This window comes from Polypterus senegalus, chromosome 1 (genome assembly GCF_016835505.1).
Source record: "Polypterus senegalus isolate Bchr_013 chromosome 1, ASM1683550v1, whole genome shotgun sequence".
Classification (NCBI taxonomy): domain Eukaryota; kingdom Metazoa; phylum Chordata; class Cladistia; order Polypteriformes; family Polypteridae; genus Polypterus; species Polypterus senegalus.
Genome location: NC_053154.1, coordinates 151979926 through 152000717, shown reverse-complemented (window position 1 = coordinate 152000717; position 20792 = coordinate 151979926). Strand labels below are relative to the sequence as shown.

The 20792-nt window shown below is 37.6% G+C and overlaps 1 protein-coding gene across 2 annotated transcripts in view; it reads left to right on the top strand.

The window, feature by feature from the left end:
- The window catches only part of plod2 (procollagen-lysine, 2-oxoglutarate 5-dioxygenase 2), a 124004-nt gene extending 110764 nt beyond the window's left edge, over positions 1–13240 (top strand). For both annotated transcript variants that reach the window (XM_039760552.1, XM_039760547.1), the window contains 6 exons: positions 465–578; positions 2998–3063; positions 3451–3555; positions 6602–6748; positions 8903–9028; positions 12638–13240. In XM_039760552.1, the coding sequence (XP_039616486.1) occupies positions 465–578; positions 2998–3063; positions 3451–3555; positions 6602–6748; positions 8903–9028; positions 12638–12793 (714 nt within the window). In that variant the 3' untranslated portion in view covers positions 12794–13240. The remainder of the gene's footprint in view (positions 1–464; positions 579–2997; positions 3064–3450; positions 3556–6601; positions 6749–8902; positions 9029–12637) is intronic.
- The last annotated feature ends 7552 nt before the right edge of the window (positions 13241–20792 follow it).

Below are 20792 nucleotides of genomic sequence, written 5' to 3'. Positions count from 1 at the left end.
ATATATTCACCAACCCAGTATTTCAATTTGTACAGTACATCAGTGTTTTAGACAGAATACATTTCACACTATATAATTTGATATTTAAAATATATTGTCCAAAGGGGTGAAATAAATGTAATTATTTTATTGTTTATTGAATCAGTGTTCACACTGTACAACAAAGTAATATCAAAAAGACACCATTAATTGTAGCTTCATACTGTAAATGACTAACAGCCTAACTTACTCAGCTAATGTAGTGACTGATAGCGCTCACATTGAAGATTTTCATGTCCATCCATTTCCAACATTGGATTTCTGAGTTACACTAATAAAGGGAATTATAATGATGGCCATAAATGTATTTACAGCTTAATTAACTAATGTTTTGTGTTTCATTTTTAACAGCTAGCTGCCCTTTTCTCTCATTCAATACAAGTTTCCATTTCTGTTTAACTGACTAGGATTTCTTATTAATTTAGGGAGTTTTCATGTATATTACCAACCGCTATGAATTTGGAAGACTTGTTTCAACTGCTAATTATAATACTTCTCATCTGAATAGTGACTTGTGGCAGATATTTGAAAATCCAACTGTAAGTATTTTTTTTTTCATTTTGTGAATCTATCTTACCTATGTATCTATTATAATGGCTAAATATTTGTTCCATTATTGCATATTTGAATGTGCTAATATCTCAAGACCATAAAGATTAGATTTGATCAATTTATGAGTAAGAGAGAGTTTATAATTTAAAGTTTATGGTTACATAGTACATTAGAATGAAGAGATTACAAATGTATAATGAGGAAAGTTAGCTACGTGGTTATTCAGTTCCCTCTAAAAGTGTACTCTGAGATGACAGTGTTGGAGTTTGTATTGAATAAATGGGAGGTTTTTCATTTGCTCCCTCACACCTCTTATTTTAGTACTTTTTCACATGAGTTATAATTGGTAAGGTAAAGTTTTGGAAAATTAGTGAAAAGGTAAACTTGTAAGTAGTGAGGTTTCATTTATTCAGTTTTTTTTCCGAAAAGAAGTGTTACCGTTTCAAACAATAGTTTCTTCAAGCCTGCCATATTATGAAAATAATGTTTCCTCTGACAAAAAAAATAATTTAGATATCATTTTATTTTTAAATAGGCATTAAACATACTATTTGATTAAACAATAAAATTGATCCTAAACATAACTGTTTAACCACACAACTGTTTAAATGAATGTCAGTGCTTGGAGCTGAGTGTTACGTTTATGTTACAGCTGTTCTTGTAAAAATATAGCACTGTGTCATTCCTTGAAAAGCTTCCTTTGACACTCTTCTTTCTTAAAGCAATGTTAACATGTCAGCATCGTGTAAGTAGGTTTTTCTGATTGCCCCCTTGTGACTCATAACGGAAGATATGGAATCGTGTTGGAGGTTTTTAAAGTGTTTTCATTTCCCAGTAGGCATTCTAGTAATAAGATCATGAAATGACTGAATTGAATCACATACAAGGAGACAGCATAAAAGCCCCAGTGTGATGATGAATGGCTCTTATATAGTGTCTGATAATAGAAGTAAATCTGATGGGGGTTGAGCATAAATAGAGGCCAACTGTGCTCCATGGAAGAATGTCTGCATATTATATACTGAATATTTTACTTTTTATACAGCTATGGCTCATGAATATCTCTGTTTTACTGCAGGATGTATTCTTTTGTTTTTAGTTGGAGCACTAAAGTAATATTTCTATTTAAGTGTTTGTATACTTTTAGTAAACATTTTTATTTTATATTTTCTTTTTTATTCACTTTTCTGTGCATTTTGTACTGTAGTAAACAAATTAATACATTAACATTAAATAAATAACTCATTTAAAATGTGTCCACCTCCAAAATGTACATACATACAAAAATTAAGAAAATATTTCTTAAATAAGTTTTTTAAAGGTGTTATAGTCATATGTCATTGAGGATATGCCTCTACTTGCTTTGCAGATTGAGATGCTAAAATATATTTCTATTCATTACTCTCTAACTCTTTCTCTACTTTGCTGATCAGCAATTTATAATCCTTACAACATGCTTTCATTAGGATAATGATATGAATTTTGACTGATTGACTCACATTATTATTATTTTTTTTCTTATAACAGCTCTCCTTTTGGCTTTGTTCATATAATTTGCATCATTGTTAGTTATAAGCCATTCACACAAAACTGCATTTGCGGAAAGAACTTAAGAGTTTCTCATTATCATAAGTTAGCAAAACACCAGTAAAATATGCACCACTGACACAGGAGAAAAGTGTTTTAGTTATCTATATAAAAACAATTTTCCCATATTTTCATCTGATGCTCAACAATTTTTTTCAGGAGCAAAAGCATTGAAAATTGTTTTTTAAGTGTCTGCATGATTGGAGTAAAAGGGTTACACTGGCAAAGTTTATTTTTTCATCTAATTTGTAATCAATCATTTGTGCAGGCGTTGTTTCAAAACATAGTACTTTGTTTCCCCAGCACCCCCATTCCTGCCTGAGCCCCACATTAACACTCTCCAAACTGGCTGACAGAAAAACAGCAAAACTTTTGATTAGTCATGTCACATTACCAAAATATACTTCCCCCTTTATTTTCATCTAGACCTTTTTTCCAAGGAATTTGCAGGTCCAAAAGGAATAACAAGGTGTTACCAAACCTATAGGGACCAATATTCTTTGCTTTCTACACCAAAAAATACCTGTACGTTTTTTTTTCATACTTCACAATTGCAAAAAAATTATATCTGAAACAAAATATTAGCATCCATTTCATTTGTGCTGCATGTAGACAAGATTTACTATGTACTTTTTCAACAACTGCTAATTTCTTGCAACTGTCAAACTCTCACAAGTCCAATTTTGTTTTGTAGACACTTCTTAAGTGAGTTTCTCCTTCTAATGTTATTCTAAACTTAAAATGTTCCTCAATTTAAGAAATGTAAGAATTCCAGAAAACCAAATGATGTCAGCAAACCATTACCTATTCTAATTACAGGACTGGAAAGAAAAATACATCCATTCAAACTATACTAAAATATTTACAGAGAATCTTACAGAGCAGGTGAGTGTAACCTTAAGAATACGTGTCAATAATACTGAGTGCATCTAAATAAATAGTATTTTCATTACTCTACAGACACTTTTGCATTTTTGGCTTTAAATATTAAGCATATTTGAATTTCTGTGTTGTTCCTTCTTTTGAACTTGATGTCATAAAAAATATTTCTATATAATATGCTATAAATGTGCAGTCATTTTAGTAATTATGAAGAGAGTATAATCAAACATACATTGTTTTTTATATTTTGCCTCTCTGTAGCTGAGTTGGTTTTTTATGTTAGCAATATAACCAAGGTTACATGTATCCCTTTTCTCTAACACATCATGTTGTATTTGAATAAGAGTGTTTTATACAAGTGGTTTGATAAATGTCTCTTTTCTGTCATAGCCTTGCCCAGATGTATTTTGGTTTCCGGTGTTTTCTGAGGCTGCCTGTGACGAACTGGTCGAAGAAATGGAGAACTACGGCATTTGGTCTGGTGGGAAAAACATAGTAAGTTGAAGCTTGCTTTCTGCAATTCATATGGGCAATTTCTATAATTTTTTAAATAAGCACCCCTGGCTGTTTGATGTATCATAAGTAAAGGAGATATATAACATGCAATCCAAATTATCTACAAAGTGTCAATAATTCATTAGACTGTACACTGGGGGTGAGCAATTTCGTAATCAAACATTGGAAATCCTAACATTAAAAATGATTTCTGACAACAGAAACGTTGTAGATTTAGCATGACGTTACTGCCTGACATTATTCTGAAAATCATTTTTCCTGTGTTGGGCAGCACTGTGGTAAATTGGTGAGAACAGGAAGAACTTGGTTTAAATTCCAGGACTGTTCCTGCCTCTATGGAGTTTACATGTTCTTTCCATGTCCATGGAAGTTAAGTTTCCTCTAACTACTCAGAGTCATGCAGGTTAGGATAAGTAGCAAATCTAAACAAGCCCAGTGTGACTGAGTTGATGTCCATATATGTGAATATGGCTTCCATCTAAGATGCTGTAATGAAGTAATAGTGATAGAAGATGGATACATAAATTTTATATGTATATGTCATATTAACTCAAGAAATGTCAGAGTCAGTCATTTAAATAATTTCTATTCAAATACAATTAGATGTTAAAAAATCATAAAAAATCTCATAGAGACATGGTACCCAAGTGGTGCTCATTTAATAGAATGACAAAACATTTTTAATGCATACATTTTTGGGGGGTCAGTATCTCTTATGTTGCATAAAATTAGTATTACAGTATTTGTAATGACTAATACAGTTTTGATTAAGTATTTTATTTGTTTTTTTAATTTTAATTGTACACTACTTACCTAATTTTCATCATTGTAACCAATGTGGTTATCAGAGTTGTTCTTTATGAGTTTACCATTCATCCATGTGTTCATTATCAAAGTTGAAAATTCAGAGCAGCTTGAGCAGCAGTCTACCTAACAAGCACACTATTGGAATGTGGATGATTATTCTGTATTTATTACTTCCCACAGTCATTGTCTTACTTAGCATTTATAGTATTTTTTTCTTTTAATATAATTGGTTTTCTTATACCGGCACATATTCTAAGCTTATGTTAAAGCAACCATTCACACTTCTGTACATTTTTGGTTATATCAAGGTCACACTGGATACACATTTGTTGAGCCTTACATCTCATAAGTCCACTATTTTAAATCTCACGTGGCAATTAATGTTTGTACTTTTACCTTATGGAAAGGAATTCATGCATTTTTTATGGAAAATCTCAACATTCTCTCCATGGTTTTACTTCATCAAAGAGTCTAGTCAAATTATGTTAGCTTGATAGGCTAAATTTAGTTAGTTTTCTTTGTAAATAAAGAAAACTATATATATTATGTTGGGTCAGTGCTCTATACATCTTATCACAATGCCAAATGATATTCACATTAGCACTTAACATAGAGTTTCAGAGAAATAGTTAATTATAACAGTAAAGGTTAAATAGAATATTTTAGATGTCAGCCACTAAAGGAAAAGAAAGTAAGAAAAGCAAGTACTCTAGGGTAATGTAAATTATATACAAAATAAACCTTGGTGGCTGCAGTCTTCACATTATAAGTAAATTCTGGAAAATTCCACATTATATGAGCTTGTGGCAAGAAAGTTTGCCACTTTCTTGTTGGTATGCTTCCCACGTTGTATTCTCCTATTGGCTGTAAGCTGGAAGAAGGTAGACATGGCAATTAGGTGCACTGGAGTCAACAAACAGAATGAAGTGTTAATAGATTACTATACTTGCAGTGCATGATGAACTGAACTTAAAAATATGGAAGAAATTCAAAGGCAATTATTTATTGTAGGAGAAGTAAAGTGCACTGTGTAGTGCCCGGGTTGCCTGCAGCTGGCATACTCCTCCTTGAACCTGGAACATTGAAAGACATAAACTGAGGATGGGCTAGGCACTGAGCAGATAGAACAGCAAGTGTTCAAATAAAAAATAAAGTGTAGTGCAGTCTTCTTAATAAATAATCTAGAATAAAAACAGGAACCAGGTGGGGCTTAAAATGCAATTAAACAAATATTCCCTAAATAGGTTAAAAGCAAGAATAAAATACAGTCAGGATTCAATTGTAAAAAAAATCACAAGGTGAGTCTGAAACAGACGTTCCTTCTGCTAACATGCTATGGTTTGCTCAGCAGGAGAGACATCCTCTGGCAAGTACCCACCACTCTCCCTCTGCATCCATGAGTACCCTGCAAGTACTGCTGTCTTCTCCCACTGTCACCCCTTAGTGTTCTGTTGGGGACTTCCTGGAGTCAGTTGCTCCTGCTCCCTCAGTGCTCAGCAGGAGAGAGTGTACCATATGCACACTGTCTGCTCGCTCTATATGAGGCATTTTTCCTGACCACTTGGTTCCTCTCTAAAGCAACAGCTATGTCACAATTCTGTCTCTCTTTTCATTTCCTTTAAGCCTCCTGATCTGTCATTCTCCTGTCGCCCCCTTTCTTTTTTGCCCTGGCTCGTTTATATCCTCTTCGGGACAGTTTTCAAATAACTTGTTAATTTCCCATATTTCTTCTTAGACCTAGTTTATTTAGTCTGTTCTAATGCAGTGTATAAGTAAATAATTTGTGATAAGTAATAAGGTAAATAATTTGTGGAGATCATATTTGTGAATCACATCATAACTCTCCTACTGGTACTGTATTAAGTAAGGATTTAGTCTAATTCAGACTAATTGATGACTGATTACATTTTCTGTTTTTAAACAGTATAGATGCAACCGTTGTACTTGTTATGGTTTTAGTTCATGTCTGAATTTCTAATAGTGCATAAGATGATAAAATACATGAGCATTTATTTTATTTTGAAGTCACCTAAGGGATAATGCCTTAAAGCTGCAGTGTTGCACTTTTTCAGACTCTCTGGCACAGAGTATTATGTCATCAGCAAAAAACAAATTGCTCATGTATGCTCAGTTTATCCACAGCCTATCCTTCTTTCCAATCTAATTTCTTGAATATGTATTACAGTTTTAATCTTGAGTGATTTTTTTCCCCCACCAGGATAAGCGCATTTCTGGTGGTTATGAAAATGTTCCAACAGATGATATTCATATGACACAAATTAACTATGAAAAAGAATGGCTGCATTTTATAAGAGAGTTTATATCTCCAGTAACCTTGAAAGTTTTTGCTGGATATTACACAAAGGTAAGAAGCTTTGAACTGATTTGTTAGGACTTGTATCATAGAAGTATATTTTATGGAATAATGCTGAGAATGCATTCCTGGGGGAAAACCATTATGGGCACCCTAAAGCAATACTACATGGATTTTGTAGTGATCACTGAGAAAAACATTTAGTTTAATGTTTTCTTGGAAAATAGACATAACAAAACTTCTGATAAAATGGGAATCTTTGCAGACCAACATTGGACAGCAGCAAACAAATTCAACGACATACATGAGAAAATTTTACGTTACTTGTGTCACAAAATAATCCACATGTCAAGTCATCCATTTGTATGCTCACAACATGCAAAATGCTTTGAATAAACTATTGTTAAATAAATACTTCCAGAAAATTAGTGTAGTGCATAAACAGGAAACATATTCAAATGGAATTGTGCTTTTGAATTGAAGATCTGTCTCTCCCCCTCATTCTTTGGTCTGTATGTGGAAAATGAAAACAATATTTGTAATGTATAAAGCATATTTAAAGATTATCTCATATGTGAAAAATCATGAGATAGACTGAAGAAAACTAAAGATTTTTACACACTGTCAACACATTTATTCATTTTGTACTCTAAAACCAATGCTCTCCATCTACTTCAGTCTGCTACTTCTAACTGTCTGTCATCTGTCATTATTGGAACTTTATTAATACGAGCGTGCACTTCATTTGAGAGCAAGGGATTCTCAGCAGAACCTCTGGTCTTATTTATGTAAATCTTAGAAATAAGCTTAGTATGTGCTTAACTTAATATTCAGAGCAAAACCTTTTAAACTTCTTCGTAATCAGTCTAATTTTAGACTTTCCAAGAGCAGACATCATATTTTGGTTCAAAATCTAATATGCCTGAAAGTTTACTGTAATATTTTTGTTATTGATTTATATTAGAATTTCAAAACCATGAAGGTATAGTTAATTCTAAGGTACTTTTTAGTATGATGTCATATCCTGATGTATTGTAAAGTAGTATAAACAGGGAAAGGGAAGACACAGTTGGCATTTTTCACAACCATATAACCATTGATTTCGTTGCTGTAAGAGGTGGACCTTTCAATATTAAGAGAGCAACATCATCCTTTGAACGTGACGAGTGCCCACTTGATCCCTGTCGAAATGCCGATAATTTTGAACAATGATAGGCTGTAACTATTTCAGAATAAATTTCCTGCAAATTCTTTATCCAGTGCTGAAAGTACATGATTTGAATAACCAGCCAATTACTGAAATAAGCAGGGGTTCAAATAAGCTAGTCTGCAATAAACAAGAAAAATTTAATTAGAAGAGATAAGGTAGACGGAGATTAAAAGGTGACACAAGCAAAGTGTTTAAAATTTTGAAAGGAATAACAGTTGATAACAACTATTACTTAAAAATGAATTCTGCAACAAGAACATGGGGACACGGTTGGAAACTTGTTAACATCAGACTTTGTATAGTGTTAGAAAGTTTTTCTTCACATAAAGAACCACAGACACACAAAATAAATTACCAAGTAGTGGGGTGGAGAGAAGGACTATAGGGGACCTAATAATGATCTCGATGAATAGGATGGACAAGCCTTTTGAGCTGAATGGCCTGTTCTTGTCACAATTTTTCTAATGTTGTAATGTTTTAACATCTTTGTCCTTGCCCTTCATGTCCATCAGTTTTATTTAGCTTCATGCCAGAGATGGATGATTGATGGTTATTAGAGTGAGTTGGTTGCTGTGGAGATACTAAAAGAGAAAGATAAATGGATGCGCGAAGAACATGTTTTTTAACGTTAAATGTAAACATATTTAATTTTTCGATCGATTTTGATTTGATATACTTTATGTTCCTGATATCAGGACTTAAACATCAATATGTTTAGGAATGGCCGTTTGGCTTGAATTTTGGGTGGCAAGTGATAGCTTCAAAAACATTTTAACATTGTATTATTTTTATTATACAGTTATTTAAATGATTTACATAATTTGTATGCTATTTCATTGGTTAGGAAAAGTCAGTATTACTGTTTAAACCATTTTTTTCTGTAAAAATATTTGAATGTGAGACATTTGTGAAACATATTCAAACATATTATTTTATAATGTACACGTGACAGACACACAGATACTGGTATAAACAGTGAATTGTCTTCATTGCAGGGTTTTGCCTTGCTGAATTTCGTTGTGAAGTATACCCCTGAAAGACAGCCATCGTTGAGACCACACCATGACACTTCTACATTTACAATCAATATTGCGCTGAACAGTAAAGGCAGAGATTTTCAGGTGAGTTTTGTATGGCTTTTTAATTGCCTAAATGTAGTAAAAATGTCAGAATTGTAAAATATACTGTAAGCACAACAAGCTACATAAAGATCATATTATTTCTAGTGTATGTTGTTTATCCATCCATCCATCCATCCTCTTCCGCTTATCCGAGGTCGGGTCGCGGGGGCAGCAGCTTAAGCAGAGAGGCCCAGACTTCCCTCTCCCGGCCACTTCTTCCAGCTCTTCGGGAGAATCCCAAAGGCGTTCCCAGGCCAGCCGGGAGACATAGTCCCTCCAGCGTGTCCTGGGTCTTCCCCGGGGCCTCCTCCCGGTTGGACGTGCCCGGAACACCTCACCAGGGAGGCGTCCAGGAGGCATCCTGATCAGATGCCCGAGCCACCTCATCTGACTCCTCTCGATGCGGAGGAGCAGCGGCTCTACTCTGAGCCCCTCCCGGATGACTGAGCTTCTCACCCTATCTTTAAGGGAAAGCCCAGACACCCTGTGGAGGAAACTCATTTCAGCCGCTTGCATTCGCGATCTCGTTCTTTCGGTCACTACCCATAGCTCATGACCATAGGTGAGGGTAGGAGCGTAGATCGACTGGTAAATTGAGAGCTTTGCCTTACGGCTCAGCTCCTTTTCACCACGACAGACCGATGCAGAGCCCGCATCACTGCGGACGCCGCACCGATCCGCCTGTCGATCTCACGCTCCATTCTTCCCTCACTCGTGAACAAGACCCCGAGATACTTGAACTCCTCCACTTGGGGCAGGATCTCTCCCTCAACCCTGAGAGGGCACTCCACCCTTTTCCGGCTGAGGACCATGCTCGGATTTGGAGGTGCTGATTCTCATCCCAGCCGCTTCACACTCAGCTGCGAACCGATCCAGAGAGAGCTGAAGATCACGGCCTGATGAAGCAAACAGGACAACATCATCTGCAAAAGCAGTGACCCAATCCTGAGTCCACCAAACCGGACCCCTTCAACACCCTGGCTGCGCCTAGAAATTCTGTCCATAAAAGTTATGAACAGAATCGGTGACAAAGGGCAGCCCTGGCGGAGTCCAACTCTCACTGGAAACGGGCTCGACTTACTGCGGCAATGCGGACCAAGCTCTGACACGGTTGTACAGAGACCGAACAGCTCTTATCAGGGGTCCGGTACCCCATACTCCCGAGCACCCCCACAGGATTCCCGAGGGACACGGTCAATGCCTTTTCCAAGTCCACAAAACACATGTAGACCGGTCGGGCAAACTCCCATGCACCCTCCAGGACTCTGCTAAGGGTGAAGAGCTGGTCCACTGTTCGCGACCAGGACGAAAACCACACTGTTCCTCCTGAATCCGAGGTTCACTATCCGGCGGACCCTCCTCTCCAGAACCCCAATAGACTTTTCCAGGGAGGCTGAGGAGTGTGATCCCTCTATAGTTGGAACACACCCTCCGGTCCCCTTTTAAAGAGGGGACCACCACCCCGGTCTGCCAATCCAGAGGCACTGTCCCGATGTCCATGCGATGTTGCAGAGGCGTGTCAACCAAGACAGTCCTACAACATCCAGAGCCTTAAGGAACTCGGTATCTCATCCACCCCGGGCCCTGCCACCAAGGATTTTTTGACCACCTCGGTGACTTCAGTCCCAGAGATGGGAGAGCCCACCTCAGAGTCCCCAGGCTCTGCTTCCTCATTGGAAGGCATGTTAGTGGGATTGAGGAGGTCTTGAAGTACTCCTCCCACCGACCCTAACGTCCCGAAGTGAGGTCAGCAGCGCACCATCCCCACCATATACGGTGTTGACACTGCACTGCTTCCCCCTCCTGAGACGCCGGACGGTGGACCAGAATCTCCTCGAAGCCGTCCAAAGTCGTTCTCCATGGCCTCTCAAACTCCTCCCATGCCCGAAGTTTTGCCTCAGCAACAACCGCAGCGTTCGCTTGGCCTGCGGTACCTATCAGCTGCCTCCAGAGACCCACAGGACAAAAAGTCCTATAGGACTCCTTCTTCAGCTTGACGGCATCCCTCACGCGGTGTCCACCAACGGGTTCGGGATTGCCGCCACGACAGGCACCGACCACCTTGCGGCCACAGCTCCGGTCAGCCGCCTCAACAATAGAGGCACGGAACATGGCCCATTCGACTCAATGTCCCCACCTCCCTCGGGGCGTGGTTGAAGTTCTGCCGGAGGTGGGAGTTGAAGCTACTTCTGACAGGGGACTCTGCCAGCCGTTCCCAGCAGACCCTCACAACACGCTTGGGCCTACCAGGTCTGACCGCATCTTCCCCACCATCGAAGCCAACTCACCACCAGGTGGTGATCAGTTGACAGCTCCGCCCCTCTCTTCACCCGAGTGTCCAAGACATATGGCGCAAGTCCGGCGACACGACCACAAAGTCGATCATCGACCTGAGGCCTAGGGTGTCCTGGTGCCAAGTGCACATATGAACACCCTTATGCTTGAACATGGTGTTCGTTATGGACAATCCATGACGAGCACAGAAGTCCAATAACAAAACACCGCTCGGGTTCAGATCGGGGGGGCCATTCCTCCCAATCACGCCCTTCCAGGTCTCACTGTCATTGCCCACGTGAGCATTGAAGTCTCCCAGCAAAACGAGGGAATCCCCAGAAGGTATGCCCTCTAGCAACCCCTCAGAGACTCCAAAAAGGGTGGATACTCCAAACTGCTGTTCGGTGCATATGCACAAACAACAGTCAGGACCCTTCCCCACCCGGCGGAGGGAGGCCACCCTCTCGCCCACGGGGTAAACCCCAATGCACAGGCTCCAAGTGGGGGCAATAAGTATGCCCACACCTGCTCGGCGCCTCTCACCGGGGCAACTCCAGAGTGGTAGAGAGTCCAGCCCCTCTCAAGGAGATTGGTTCCAGAGTCCAAGCTGTGCGTCGAGGTGAGTCCGACTATATCTAGCCGGAACCTCTCGACCTCGCGCACTAGCTCAGGCTCCTTCCCCTTCAGAGAGGTGACATTCCACGTCCCAAGAGCCAGTTTCTGTAGCCGAGGATCAGACCGCCAAGGTCCTCGCCTTCGGCCACCACCCAACTCACACTGCACCCAACCTCCTTGGCCCCTCCCATAGGTGGTGAGCCCATGGGGAGGAGGACCCACTACCTCTTCGGGCTGTGCCCGGCCGAGCCCCATGGGTGCAGGCCCGCCACCAGGCGCCGCCATCGAGCCCCACCTCCAGGCCTGGCTCCAGAGGGGGGCCCCGGTGACCCGCGTCCGGGCAAGGGAAAACGTTGTCCAAAGTTTTTGCTCTTCATCGGAGGTTTGTTGTTGTTGTTTAGCAACTGTAAATTATGGGTGTACTTCACAATTGAAAGCACTCATTGTGCTATATGTACTGGGAAACGTTAAGAAGTTTACAGACACAAGAAGCAAATTCACTCCATCTTGCTTAAATGTTATGGTAGTAGCTACATAATCCAGTTATCTCATTAATTTGATACTTAATAAGTAGTTTAATAATGTAATTAGGCAGTTTTCTCTTATCTTTAAGTAAAGATAGGTTTCTTCCTGTTTTCTTTCCTAAATTTTACAATTGAACTATCATCTGTCAAATCACTGTATTTTTTTGAAATTTGTTTTCTTTTCCTAATATTACAGGGTGGTGGCTGCCGTTTTCACAGGTATAACTGCTCAGTTGAATCTCCTAGAAAAGGATGGAGTTTTATGCATCCAGGAAGACTTACTCACTTACACGAAGGCTTGCCTACTACAAGTGGAACACGATACATTGCAGTGTCATTCATTGATCCTTAAATCAAGAAGAAATGCTCCAAATACTGTTTGTACAAGTTGTTTTTTTTTTTCTTTTTTCATATAAGTGGTGCTAAACGTGAAATGGATGTGGAAAGCAGCAAAGTGTCACATTAAGTGTGACAAAAAATCCCTTTTTGGTGTACTGCTTACATCATCTCAGAGATATAAAAGCAAATGCTGAAAGACTGTGAATAGGTGAACATACTGCGTTATTACTGCCCTACAATTATTTGCTATGCCAGAAAGAGACAAAAAAAGTTGACTGGAAAATAACATTATTTATGCAAACGTACTGGTGTTGTTCAATTTGATGTTTACTTCAAGAGTCACCTAAATTAATTTAAAATTATTTTATAATTTAATTTTAACATAATTTTAATGAATATTGTGATTTCCCAGAATTCTTGGACTTTTGTTTACTTTTTTTTTACATTTGTTTGCATTTTATATCAACATGGGTTTAATGTTTTCAATGGAACTCGATCAATTTGGAGTTCATATGTCAGTACACAAGCTTGGGAATGACAAGTGTTATTTTGAGAGTTTTGCACAATAAGGTAATTCGTGTTCAGGTAACAAATTAGCTGAATAATGAAATATGGGTTAACACTTGAGGTGCTGCAAAAATGCATTTATTACTCATTTACTCGTATGCAATAAGACCTGGGGCGGCATGGTGGCGCAGTGGTAGCACTGCTGCTTTGCGGTTAGGTGACACAGGTTTGCTTCCCAGGTCCTCCCTGCGTGGAGTGTTATGTAATGTTCTCCCCATGTCTGCTTGGGGGTACTCCGGTTTCCTCCCATAGTCCAAAGACATGCAGGTTGGGTGCATTGGTGATTCTAAATTGTCCTTAGTGTGTGCTTGGTGTGTGTGTGTGTGTGTGTGTGCGCCCTACGGTGGGCTGGCGCCCTGCCCGGGGTTTGTTTCCTGCCTTGCGTCCTGTGTTGGCTGGGATTGGCTCCAGCAGACCCCCATGACCCTGTAATTAGAATATAGCGGGTTGGATAATAGATGGATGGTAATAAGACCTTGACAAAGGCTTCTTTTGTTCTTCATAACACATTTAAAACATAAGTATAAACATAAAAGATAAGTTATTCATGTCTGCGTAGTGTGGCATATTGACATGATGGTAAAATCACTTCTTATATGAAGGATTCTCAGGTCTTATACTAAATATGTAATATCAAGAAAAAATTGTCTCAGTTAAGTCTCCTCACACCACTTCAAAATGAAGTTTTGTTAGTAGGTCACATTGCAGAGATAAATAAATACTTATGCTTTATAAGTGTTATGAAGAAGACCCAAAGCAGTGATTGTTAATGTCATGTTACATAAGAGTAAACGAGTAATAGATGTATTTTTGCAGTACCTAAAGTGTTATCAAAATATGATTTCTTTTACTTGAATTTCATGAATTAGAAATGATTTAAGAAAATTTAACTTGACTGTTCACCCTCAAGTTTGTCAAAAACTCATATTTTGATTTTGTGGATCTGTTTGTTTGCTGCAATAAATCTGTAATTCCAAATAAATAAAAAACAAATATAGTTTTTAATTTATTATTTGAAACTGAAGCATAAGAAAGATAATAAAAAGGAAAAAAATGTTTTGTGTCTTTGTCTGTCCATATTGCAAATGCAAAGTGTTGTTAAGATGTACTGTACTAAAGCAAATATCACACAGTATGACATTTTTGATCAATTCATTTCACTCAGTTAACCTTCACACAGCCTAACGATCATTCAATCAATCAGTTCAACTCATTAATCCAACCACTGTATTCATTTATTTTTCACACTGCAAGCTTTGTTATTTTTCAGAGTGAGATGAGAGACAAAACTGGTAGCAGGTTATTCACAGCACAGCCTTGTGTAATTAATCAGTTGATCTGTACTGTATATCGTTCATAACGAGTTATTTCCCATGGCAGTTTGTGTGAGAAGAAACATAATGTGCAGCAATTCTTAAAAATAAAGTCACCAAACAGGCAGTAAAGTGATCAATTTAAGGTGTAAAAAGAAACCAATCATAAGAAGCGATGACCAATTGATTTTAAAGTAACAGTAGCTTCTATGAAAAAACAAAGCATTCATACATTTTACAGTAGAGGTTAAGTACAAAAAAGGAATATTTTGTAGCTGTGAGTCTGGGCATCATTGTGCTGCCTCACAGTTTAGGGAACCAAGGCTGCTCTCCAAGTCATTTTCAGCGTGGAGACTGCAAGTTCCTCCTGTGTTCACATGGGCTTTCTCCCTATTCATGTTTTCTGCCACATCCTAAATATGTGAATTCCAGATTATTTGGCAACCTTCAGTTGTCCTAATTTAGAGGTGGTACATGTGAATGTGAGTGGGCTTTTTGTATTGTCTGCCTTCTCATGCACTGTAGGCTCTTTCCTTGTGGTAAATGTTTCTAGGAAAAACTTCAGTAATTGAAAACATGAATTCAGAAAATAAATGTAATACATTAAATTAATTTAAAGGATTTTTTTATTCTGGTTATTTTGATCATCCAAATTTGTTGGAGGATTTTTTCCACAATTTTATTATTTAACCAGGTTATTTTGCAATGTAGAATTATTAAAACAAACGAGGGTGTGAGCATTCTGTATTTCCCTCATGATGCAATTTTTAAAATTATTTTAATCATTTAAGTTTAATTATTTTTCTATGTAAACATACAACAAATAAAGCATAAATTATCTTTGCTCACTTAGCACTTAGCTAATCTTTGAAACGAATTGTATTGCTACTACGTTTCATTTCAAAATAAAGAATTTATCAATGCCCTTATTTCAAATGAGAATGTAACATATTGTGCTATAAATTGAAAAGTAAAATGCAATGAAACAAGACAGCAACTTGCAGTGTACAGGATATATTTCACAGCAGTTGTGGTTTTATTTTAGGCCTTTTTAACATTTCTGCCAAGTCCAAAGACATTTAAATGTTGTAAGACCAATTAAAGGTCAGCTCGGTGTTGCCAAAAACTGCAATTTTTAATTTAACCTAGATAGACAGATAGATAGATAGATAGATAGATAGATAGATAGATAGATAGATAGATAGATAGATAGATAGATAGATACTTTATTAATCCCAAGGGGAAATTCACATAATCCAGCAGCAGTATACTGATACAAAGAAACAATATTAAATTAAATAGTAGTAAAAATGAAAAAATGAAAAAAAAAAGCAGACAATAACTTTGAGTAATGTTAGCATTTACTCCCCCGGGTGGAACTGAAGAGTCGCATAGTGTGGGGGAGGAACGATCTCCTCAGTCTGTCAGTGGAGCAGGACAGTGACAAAAGTCTGTCACTGAAGCTACTCCTCTGCCTGGAGATGACACTGTTCAGTGGATGCAGTGGATTATTCTTGATTGACAGGAGTTTGCTTAGTGCCTGTCGCTCTGCCACAGATGTTAAACTGTCCAACTTTACTCCTACAATAGAGCCTGCCTTCTTAACAAGTTTGTCCAGGCGTGAGGCGTCTTTCATCTTTATGCTGTGTCACACACGTGCGCATGGGAGGCAGCTAAAGGGCTTGAGTGAAGGCAGTTCGAAGGCATGCCGGGGTGTGGCAGAGTGCACTGACTCTTTTTCTCCCTTGCCAGGTGAAATCCCCCGGGAATGGTCTACAGGCGAGGGAGAAAACGAGTCAGTGCACTCTGCCACACCCCGGCATGCCTTCGAACTGCCTTCACTCAAGCCCTTTAGCTGCCTCCCATGCGCCCGTGTGTGACAGCTGCCACCCCAGCACACCACTGCGTAGAAGAGGGCACTCGCCACAACCGTCTGGTAGAACATCTGCAGCATCTTACTGCAGATGTTGAAGGATGCCAACCTTCTCAGAAAGTATAGTCTGCTCTGACCTTTCTTACATAGAGCATCAGTATTGGCAGTCCAGTCTAAGTTGTCATCCAGCTGCACTCCCAGATATTTATAGGTCTGCACCCTCTGCATACAGTCACCTCTGATGATCACAGATAGAAACAAATTGTGATTTAGATTAATTGGGAGAACTGTTGTATGGAATTCAGAATCTGTTTCTAGAGAATGCCAAATCTGCAATAAGATTAGAACCTTTAGCCAACAGAGGTCTTGTCAGTTAAGTAGGCAACCAGTAAGAATAGCAGTGCCAATCTGCAAGAATTGATTTGAGTACCTGCTATTATAAATCGAGTGGTATCATTACCAGCATATCAAAATGGTAAGTACAAAAATATGAGCTTCATTTTTCTTTAATATTCATACTGTTCAATGTCTTATATTGTGCTTTGGATTAATTAGCTCTAACAATCAAACTATCCTCAACCTTAAATATAAATATAAATAAAAGGCAAAAAATGAATGGCCACATCAGAAGGCAAAAGCAACAAATCAAAACCATTTTCATAAAATAAAATTGGTAGAAAATGATGACGCCTATGATTGTATGTCAGCTATGCATTTATTATCATGGGGCACCACTTACAAGACATTCTCCTTTTTTGGGAAATTCTACATACTGCAGAAATACACTGTTGAGTTCATATAGGATTTGTTTATATGAAGGTGTGTGATCATTTTGTGTGTAAATAACAATCAGTTTAAATATGTATATTAAACACTAGTGTTTCCTTCTTACCTTTTTAGGTTTCAAATGAATTGTATCTCTATAATAATAGTTACAAGAAATCTGGTAGTAGTAGGGTGTTGAACATTGTTGGCCATTATGTATGTAGTGAGAAGTCAAGCAAAATGACACCCTTTATTGCCTAATTTAAAATAGTTCAATATGCAAGCTTTCAAAGCAACTATGGTCCCTTAGTTCTAATAAAATTTTGAATCGTGAAAGGTGTCATTTTGCTTGAGTCCTCAAGAAATCTGTTTTTATAGGAGCTTACTCAGAACCAACAAAGGGTGTGGGGAAACAAGACTTTTTTTAGAAGGAAGGTTCTTATGATAAGGTAAACTGTATTAACTGTATACATGTACACTTGCGAAAGATCCAGTGAATGAAGTTGGTCTTTTTGAGCCTCTTCTCCATTTCTTCTCTTTGTCAGGCTCTCTCCGGTGCAGGTCGGTTTCATTAATAATCTTCTGGCTAATTAAAAAACTATAGTTAAATGACAGGCAGTCCCATTTATAGATTAGCCCTCCAACATTTTATATAAAGTGGGGTGGCAATACACACAACACCAAGACTGGTACTTCAGCTACTTTTGGTGTCCCAAACTCCCTGCAACACTTGAAATAAATATGCAACATCACTGTTTATGCCAGATATTTTAGGTTTTCTGTAGTAACAAAGTAATTGCACTCTAAGAGCTGACTACATATTATCTGTATTTATTATGTCAGTGGTGAATGATATAAACAAAGTAGCACTACCCCACTGCTTATTATTTTACTTTAAGTACATAGCAGTATAAAGTATTTGTTCGTGTAATTATACAAATATATATTTCCTAAACTAATGTGTGAGATCAACACAGTAACTTTTTCTCTTGCTTTCTGTTGCAGGATTACTGAATATTAAGCAAGTGTAATTTTCTGTGTAAACACTTTGATTTCAGTCTTTTTTTCCTAAAAGAAACTTTTCAAAATTCAGTTTTGTATTAAAGTTTTTAAAAACAATCTTTAGAAAGTTCCTAGGTTTAGAAGCAAGCATCAGTGTGAGTGCTACTGCCATGAAACAAGCTTCCTTCACACAAGTTGGGTGTTGTCTTTTCAAATAAAATGTTTAACATGCTATGGTGGTTGCTGTCTTTATATATTTCTCTTCTGCCTAATGGTGTTATTTTAAGCCATGCTATGCTTAGTCAACGCTGGTTTTCTACAATCTTGCTTTCCTGACACGCGACTATCAGGACACGCTATTGTACTCAATATGTTGCAAAAATGCTTCACTAAGAATTGGAAGGTTATAATCTTTATTTATTGTGATTTCTTGTGGTTAGTTTTTCTTCAGCTAATTAAACCATTGTTTCAGCTTGTTTTAGGTTAGCAACTCTGCACCTTGCAATCTAAGGAACACAGGAGATGTTAATAAGGTATAAGCTCATGATTTACGCCTTAGCTATCAGGAACCTGGACAACAAGAAGGCTAATATAATTAATCCAGACTTAAAGGTAAGCCAAAATTTGGGCTATCCAGTATAGTTTATGATCATTAACACTGAGCTGCTTTGCTTAGACTACAGAAGGATATTGAGAGCAGGGTTTCTTTTTGGCCATTTTCTAAATAAGTTTAAATAAAATTCTACTTTTTGAATTGTTACATTTAAAACTAACATTCTAAATTAGTATTTTGTTTGTGTAAGTCATTTAATAAACCTGCTTTCTCTGAGAAAACATTAGATGCAGTGCCTTAAGGTGTTACTAGCTCTTTAGTTACAGAAGTTGTAAAAGAAGATTGTTCAATTCCAGCCAACAGAATGAGCTACACAGGATGTGCCTAATAAATTGATTATTATCGATAATTTGGTATTGCACAAGTTTATGTCTATGCTTGTGGCTATGTCCTGCAATAGATTACTAACCCTTTCTTTGCTCCATGTAATCTAATACTGGAAAAAGTGGATTCAGAAAATTGGATGGACACAATAAACATGGATGCAAGCTGATAAAATGAGTTGTTAATATGGTAGAATCAGCATCAGTACATTAGCTGTAAAAAAAAAAAGAAATTAGTGTATTTACAACTATAGCCAGTTACAACATTTTAAAGAGATTAGGAGTGTGTTGTTAAACATGATTGCAATATGAGTACAATTGAAGCTTCACAGGCAGAGCTATAAATTCTAAGAGCCTCTTACATAAACAAATTCTCTCCCAGAAATGCCTTTTGAGTCTTTGGAATAATGCAAAGGCATACTTCAGAGGACCTTTGATGTCTGGCAGGTTTGGTATCGGTATGATTATTATACTTAGGGCTAAAGATTCTTAGGTTGATATTACAAGCTTTTCATATGCTTTTGATCCTGAACATTGGAAATCAGTTTTGACGTACTAGTTTGGTACTTCCATATTTGACCATGGCCTGTTTCTGACTATATCTTTCAGTCACTCAGTCATACTGATTTTTGCCTTCAGTCCTGCCTTTTTCACTGTAGTCATAACAAGTGTTTTGATTGCATTACTATTTAACAATAGTACATTTTTCTGCATGCTACTATTAATGTGAACTTACAATATAAATATCAAGGAATTAGGATATAACATTATTTACTGTATTTGAAGTCAGTTGTAATTTTGTACCATTTTGCTTTGGTATTTTCCCATGATGCCATTTGTTTTTTATGAATGTTACCATTTTGAAGTCGCATTGCTATAACAGAAACTATAGTTCCTAGTGGTGTGTCCCTGGAAGTCACGTCAGGTGATGACATCAGACTGATAATATATAAACCAACACCATAAAGACTTAATTGATTTATGTTTTATCCTTTAATCACCATTTACAATTTCTGTATTAAGAGTTTTGTCATTTTTCACATTCCGCATTTTGAATGTGTGTAAATGTGTGAATGGTTGCTCATTGACAAGTGTAACACATGTTAAGAAAACTTTCTGTAAATCACGTTGCACTCCTAACGTGTTGCACTTGTGTGCACTGTTAATACACAAAACGTTTACTAGCTATAGTAGCCAGTAAAAGTCAATGAGCAACCATTAAAAATGCTAGCACTATAAAAATTGCCAGACTTAGTGTTAGTAAATTAACTCACCAAATGTTAGCTGTTTTACAGTAAGTAACAACAATAACATTCATAAAAGAACTGCTACACCAATGAAGCAAAGTTTCCAAAGCTTGTATTTTTACCTGAAAGATGCAACACAGTTTTTCTGCAGTCATGTCCTCATCCCAGAGTGTCACTCTTTTACTGTTCCAAATAACAACGTAATGATCCATCCTCTGCTGATGCCAGTGTAAGTTCAAGGCCGTCGAACAACGCGTTGTGTTGTGAAAAATCGTGCAGAAGAAGAAGTACTTCCAGTTTCAGACAAAG